General features: G+C 43.6%; 1 protein-coding gene across 1 annotated transcript in view; it reads right to left on the reverse strand.

The window, feature by feature from the left end:
• Nucleotides 1–621: 621 nt before the first annotated feature.
• Nucleotides 622–7,616, reverse strand: part of LOC110458671 (serine/arginine repetitive matrix protein 2-like) — a 10,091-nt gene continuing 3,096 nt past the window's right edge. The window contains exons 2-3 of the mRNA XM_021510500.1: nucleotides 4,218–5,257; nucleotides 622–835 (exon numbers count right to left, since the gene is read on the reverse strand). Coding sequence (XP_021366175.1) covers nucleotides 622–835; nucleotides 4,218–5,257 — 1,254 coding nt within the window. The remainder of the gene's footprint in view (nucleotides 836–4,217; nucleotides 5,258–7,616) is intronic.

A 7,616-nucleotide genomic window follows, 5' to 3' on the forward strand; every position in this document is an offset into this window, starting at 1 on the left:
GTCCCTAGATACAGATGATGGGTTCCTGACTACAGTTGATGGATCCAGGGCTACAGTTCCCTGACTACACTTGATTGACCTTTTGCTACAGTTAATGGGTCATTGTCTACAGTTCATGGGCTTCTAGCTACAGTTGATGGGTCCCTGACTACAGTTGATGGGTCCCTGGCTACAGTTGATGGGTCCCTAGCTACAGTTTAATGGGTCCCTAGCTACAGTTGATGGATCCCTGACTACATTTGATGGGTCCCTGGCTACAGTTGATGGGTTCATAGCTACAGTTGATGGGTCCCTGGCTACAGTTGATGGGTCCCTTGCTACAGTAAATGGGTCCCTAGCTACAGTTGATGGGTCCCTGACTATAGTTGATGGGTCCCTTACAACAGTTGATGGGTCCCTAGCTACAGTTGATGGATCCCTTACTACAGTTGATGGGTCCCTAACTACAGTTGATGGGTCCCTTGATACAGATGATGGGTTCCTGACAACAGTTGATGGGTCCCTGACTACAGTTGATGGGTCCCAGGCTACAGTTCCCTGACTACAATTGACTGGCCTTTTGCTACAGTTAATGGGTCATTGGCCACAGTTGAGGGGCCTCTAGCTACAGTTGCTTGGTCCTTAGCTACAGTTGATGGGTCCCTGCCTACAGTTGATGGGTCCCAGGCTACAGTTGATGGGTCCCTGGCTACAGTTGATTGGTCCCTGGCTACAGTTGATTGGTCCCTGGCTACAGTTGGTGGGTCCCTGGCTACAGTTGATGGGTCCCTGGCTACAGTTGATTGGTCCCTGGCTACAGTTGATTGGTCCCTGGCTACAGTTGATGGTTCCCTGGCTACAGTGAAAAGTTATTGGTAGCGAATAAGTCCAGGATTTGATCCCCGTATTCTATATTGAAATGTTTTGTTTGATCGTTTTCAAAACGGTAAAAATCGTGAGATGTGATTTACACGGATCACTTCAGTAGTAAAGGACCCATTAAACAAGTACTTAATTAATTGGATACTTGGTCACATAAAAACGGCTAACTGGTTACAGTTGATTGGGAACCAGGCTACAGTTGATTTGGTGACAATGCTTGAAAAATATCATTAAGCAGAGATTATGCGATCAATTCATTCAAAGTTGGTTTCATGATGTTGAAACCTCCTCGCGAGGGCAAGTTTACTCCTTATTCAAATTTCAGTTTAATATTGAACCATATCTTTTAAAGCTAAATCGTAATGAACGAAAAGTAATATGTAAATTTAGAACATCAACATCAACATCAAATATAAAATTTCCTATAGAAACAGGAAGATGGAATAGAGTCCAACGCGAGGAAAGGTTATGTCCCCTATGTAATAACTGTGTTGGGGACGATTACCACTACTTATACCAATGTACTAATGTATCTGTTGTAGCTCTTAGACAACTTTATATACCAAATTATTATTATGTCAACCCAACTGATATCAAAATGAAAGGAATGTTCTCAATTTGTAACACGGTACTCTTAACAAAAGTTAGTAAATTTATACAAAGAGTAATGAAGCTACTTAATATCTAAAATAATTTAGCTAAAAGAATTATTGAAAAGGGTTGTTATTGTATGAATTGTATCATGTGTCATATTATGTGAGTACTAAGTCCATCAATGTATACTATGTACTATGTGACCTCTTGTTACGCACGTATATGTGTGGCGTGAGTGTAAAAATAAAACTTGAAAACTTGGTTAATGACTAAAGGTGGATTAATATTGACCGGGCTAGGGTTGGATGACTCCCTAGCCAGAGTTGATGAGATCACTGGTTAGAGGTGATACGTAGGGTCCTAGGGTAGACTAGATGATCTCTGGCCTAGGGTAGACTAGATGGATCTCCGGCCTAGGGTAGACTAGATGGATCTCTGGCCTAGGGTAGACTAGATGGATCTCTGTAGATGGATCTCCGGCTCGAGCTGAGGGGTCACTAAACTGTCCGGTACTGTTAATTATTCAATATGTCTCCCCTCCCGATAGCGCAAATAGATTATCTCCTTTATAAGAGTACAGAATTATGATTTGTCATCTCCACAATATAAACTAGCCAGCCTTTGCTACCTCAGAGCCTGCTCTAAGAACCTTGCTATTCCTTTCTAGATGATACGTCTTGTTGACCAATAGCTACTTTGCTTGGATACTCTACTCGAGTAACTTTCAATAACGCTGAGGTAAAGTTATGTTTGCCCAACTAACTACTTACCCACAGTATTCTTCAATCTACGCTGAGGTAGTGTAACGGTTGCCGAATAAACTACTTACCCAGGGTATTCTACCCGAAGAGCTTCAATCTACGCTGAGGTAAAGTTACGGTTGCCCAACTAACTACTTACCCAGTGTGTTTTTCAATCTACGCTGAGGCAGTGTAACGGTTGCCGTATAAACTACTTACCCAGGGTATTCTACCCGAAGAGCTTCATATTACACTGAGTTATTGGTATTGTTGCCCAATAAACTACTTTCCCAATTTTTCCGTTCTCTCTGAAGAGCTTCAAATAACTACAGGACATTCTACGTTGAACAATTAGGAAATTACTAATGATATTGTGTCAGAGAGTGTTCAATTTTCGCGGAAGAACTGTTTTGTCGTCACGAAAACCTGATTTGAACAATAACATGTTATAGTCTGTTAGTTGTTCACTGGCTTAGAATATATGTGACCTTCATACTTCGCAGGATTCTACAGCAGATCATTAGATAGCGCCACAGCTGGTGTAGGAAACAAAGACCTTATAGAACAACTGATCACGATTCTGTAATTCATTGTAAAGGTTCATGGTGTCCTTCCTTTATTGAAATATTCTCGGTTCTCGTCGGCGTTTTTGTATCGGTATTCAGTTCGTATTCTGTCTTAATATCCTTCATAATGAATACAAAAAAAAACAAAAAAACTTTTCATCTCTTAACATATAAATAATACTGTGTGTAAAATACACACTTAATTGACTTTGTCATCAAACACACCTCTGATTGGGCCACCTATTTATGTATTATTTTACCATATTGTGTTTGTTCGTTACTAAGTAAGATTAGATAGCCAAGTCTCAATGATGTCGACAAAGTTTATGGCATGATATGAATGTGTAAGTAGTGTTGTTGCGGGAGACAGACTAGTTGTTGGTTTCTTGTACAAAGACGTGTAATGGTAGTAAGGTAGAGGGAGACAGTGGATCATAGGGACGGTATCATCATACAGGTCTGACCACTGCCTTACTATAGGGACGGTATCTCTGTCGATCTATGTGTAAACCGCCAGCACTAGCCTGGTTCGATGTCCGGTAAAGATCTAATATGGCACAATTTCACACACAGGTGTTGTAATATATAGTACGTCAATCCTCACGAATAAACGTTACAGTGAGAGGATTACAATCACTGAAGTGTATGAGTTATGAACATACACAAGTGGGTCTGGTCTCTGAAGTTTATGACATACGAAGTGTCTCTGGTCACATTGGTTGATTTAGTGAGTGAGTGAGAGTGAGTGAGTGTGGGAGAGTGAGTGAGTGAGTGAGTGTGGGAGAGTGAGTGAGTGAGTGTTGGAGAGAGAGTGAGTGAGTGGCTTACTTATGTCCATACAAAATGTTTATCACCTACATTTGTATGAACACTGACTAATGAACAATACAGAGTAATTCTGGTCGCTGAAAAGTCCGATATATGAACACACGATTTGCATACATACAGTATGTATGAACGTGTAAAAGCCTCTGATCACTAGTGCCAACCAAAACCAAGATTGCATCGTCTGTTTGTGAAATGAATCCAGAATAAATACGTCTGGCGTTAAACAATGTACAATAATGGATACCGTTCATCAGTAAACATGTCTTGTGGCTCTATCAAGTACTTTATCTACAGACTTGTGTTACTAATCAACGACAATGTTGTTAGGCTCGTACAAGTATCAAATACTCATTGGCGCTACTGTATTATTTGTAACAACAGTTTTTTTTTATATAAGATAATAGAAGTTGCCATATGAAAACACAATTTGTCCGTCTCCGGTTTGATACGCTATTTCCCTTCCCCTTTCCGTGCTCCGTATTGGTGATCTCTCCTCCGTATTGGTGATCTCTCCTCTGTGCTCCGTACTGGTGATCTCTCATCCGTACTGGTGATCTCTCCTCCGTACTGGTGATCTCTCCTCCGTACTGGAGATCTCTCCTCCGTATTGGTGATCTCTCCTCCTTACTGGTGATCTCTCCTCCGTACTGGTGATCTCTGCTCCGTACTGGTGATCTCTCCTCCGCACTGGTGATCTCTCCTCCGTACTGGTGATCTTTCCTCCGCACTGGTGATCTCTCCTCCGTACTGGTGATCTCTGCTCCGTACTGGTGACCTCTCCTCCGTACTGGTGATCTCTCCTCCGTCCTGGTGATCTCTCCTCCTTATTGGTGATCTCTCCTCCGTACTGGTGATCTCTACTCCGTACTGGTGATCTCTCCTCCGTACTGGTGATCTCTTCTCCGTATTGGTGATCTCTCCTCCGTACTTGTGATCTCTCCTCCGTATTGGTGATCTCTCCTCTGTGCTCCGTACTGCTGATCTCTCATCCGTACTGGTGATCTCTCCGCCGTACTGGTGATCTTTCCTCCGTACTGGGGATCTCTCCTCCGTACTGGAGATCTCTCCTCCGTATTGGTGATCTCTCCTCTGTGCTCCGTACTGGTGATCTCTCATCCGTACTGGTGATCTCTGCTCCGTACTGGTGATCTCTCCTCCGCACTGGTGATCTCTCCTCCGTACTGGTGATCTCTTCTCCGTATTGGTGATCTCTCCTCCGTACTGGGGATCTCTCCTCCATACTGGTGATCTCTCCTCCGTACTGGTGATCTTTCCTCCGTACTGGTGAACTCTCCTCCGTATTGGTGATCTCTCCTCCGTATTGGTGATCTCCCCTCCGTACTGGTGATCTCTCCTCCTTATTGGTGATCTCTGCTCCGTACTGGTGATCTCTCCTCCGTATTGGCGATCTCTCCTCCGTACTGGTGATCTCTCCTCCTTACTGGTGATCTCTCCTCCGTATTGGTGATTTCTCCTCCGTACTGGTGATCTCTCCTCCGTATTGGCGATCTCTCCTCCGTACTGGTGATCTCTCCTCCTTACTGGTGATCTCTCCTCCGTATTGGTGACCTCTCCTCCGTACTGGTGATCTCTCCTCCGTATTGGTGATCTCTCCTCCGTACTGGTGATCTCTCCTCTGTGCTCCGTTTCGGTGATCTCTCCTCCGTTCTGGTGTCGTGGCGCTACAACTTACTGTTTTCTGCTGGTCCCGATTAATTAATAAAGATTAATTCTAAAAACGTTCTTTACCTGAAATATCCGTAAACTTTTCAATTTATTTCAAATAATTTTGTAGTTACATTATTTGCAATTTATTAACTGTTTCTAGTCAAGTACGTTTGAGAAAGTATTGTGTTTAAGAGAAATATAATTTTGAGAATTTAGAACTTTCTTAAAGTTAAGAGGGTTGTAACTCTGGGCTCTTGTGTTACTTTCAGAATGACTGAATACAAGGATGATTTTGTTTTCCCGCCATAATTCCCATCAATCTTTTATAAATTTGTTTTTGGACCAACTTATCTAGCTGACATTAAATGTAGAGTTTGATATATATCGTATGTGACTTATCATAGCACAAAAATGTAAAAGTCATAATTCTTATCTTTATCCTTAAAAATTGATATTTCATACATTTTTGTTTTCTGACTCCAGGTTTTATCTGTTGATTGTATCTCTGTCCATCTGTTATATTTCACAATGATATCTCTACCTAAAACGAAACTAGAAATAAACTTTGGAAGCTACACTATATGTTGCTTAGTGTAATTTGTTTTGGAGTCCTATTTCGTTATATGTCTGACTAACACGTGTCCTGTTCTCGTGAAGCTGCAAACTGTTTGTTGATTAAATGATTTATTACAAAACGACAATATTTGGCATAAAATCGGTTGGAAAATTGCCAAATGTTGTATGCCTGCATGCAACGAACATATATTACGATGTTAAGTGTGTCTGTGTATCAATTTTTTGTTTTTGTGTTTAAAGCTACTGATAATTAAAAAAATGTTATATTCCATCTCACTGTATATTGTGAAGATAACAGGTAAATGCAAGAACGTCCATGCGTTCACGTCTTACAAGTGTAGTGCTTTGATCATCCTTTCGCCAGTAAACAGACAGAAACATGTTCCAAGTCTATTTATAACATTATGTGAAATATGTGAAGTTAATTACCTCAGGAACAACAGTAGATTATTTTGGCTAATTGAGTGCGTCTCAAAATAGTGCCTATGAATTACGCCATCAAAGAATATTAAAATTCAGCGTCAATTTTATACGTACGCCCGTGTAGGATGTCTGTGGTGTTTTACTGTTTACTGATTTACCTACAAAGCACGTGCATTAATGGTTTTAGTGTGCGAGAGCTTGCTGATCCACTTTACCTGCAGCAGTTGGTGGTCTACCGTTACCACGTCCCTCTCTTATAGTACCCCTCCTGTACCCCCCCAGCAGTTGGTGGTCTACTGTTACCACGTCCCTCTCTTATAGTATCCCCTCCTGAACACACACACCCCCAGCAGTTGGTGGTCTACCGTTACCACGTCCCTCTCTTTTAGTATCCCCTCCTGTACCCCCCCATCAGTTGGTGGTCTACCGTTACCACGTCCCTCTCTTATAGTATCCCCTCCTGAACACCCCCGCCCCCAGCAGTTGGTGGTCTACCGTTACCACGTCCCTCTCTTATAGTACCCCCTCCTGTATCCCCCCAGCAGATGGTGGTCTACCGTGACTACGCCCCTCTCTTATAGTATCCCCTCCTGTATCCCCCCAGCAGTTGGTGGTCTACCGTTCCCACGCCCCTCTCTTATAGTATCCCCTCCTGTAACCCCCCCCCCATCAGTTGATAGTCTACCGTTACCACGTCCCTCTCTTATAGTACCCCCCCCTGTATCCCCCCAGCAGTTGGTGGTCTACCGGTACTACGCCCCTCTCTTATAGTATCCCCTCCTGTAACCCCCCCCCATCAGTTGATAGTCTACCGTTACCACGTCCCTCTCTTATAGTACCCCTCCTGTACCCCCCCAGCAGTTGGTGGTCTCCCGTTACCACGCCCCTCTCTTATAGTATCCCCTCCTGACCACCCCCGCCCCCAGCAGTTGGTGGTCTACCGTTACCACGCCCCTCTCTTATAGTACCCCCTCCTGTATCCCCCCAGCAGATGGTGGTCTACCGTGACTACGCCCCTCTCTTATAGTATCCCCTCCTGAACCCCCCCGCCCCCAGCAGTTGGTGGTCTACCGTTACCCCGTCCCTCTCTTATAGTACCCCTCCTGTACCCCCCCAGCAGTTGGTGGTCTACTGTTACCACGTCCCTCTCTTATAGTACCCCCTCCTGTATCCCCCCAGCAGTTGGTGGTCTACCGTTACTACGCCCCTCTCTTATAGTATCCCCTCCTGTAACCCCCCCCCCATCAGTTGATAGTCTACCGTTACCACGTCCCTCTCTTATAGTATCCCCTCCTGTATCCCCCCAGCAGTTGGTGGTCTACCGTTACCACGCCCCTCTCTTATAGTATCCCCTCCTGTA

The sequence above is a fragment of the Mizuhopecten yessoensis genome, unplaced genomic scaffold (assembly GCF_002113885.1).
Source record: "Mizuhopecten yessoensis strain PY_sf001 unplaced genomic scaffold, ASM211388v2 scaffold9685, whole genome shotgun sequence".
Lineage (NCBI taxonomy): Eukaryota > Metazoa > Mollusca > Bivalvia > Pectinida > Pectinidae > Mizuhopecten > Mizuhopecten yessoensis.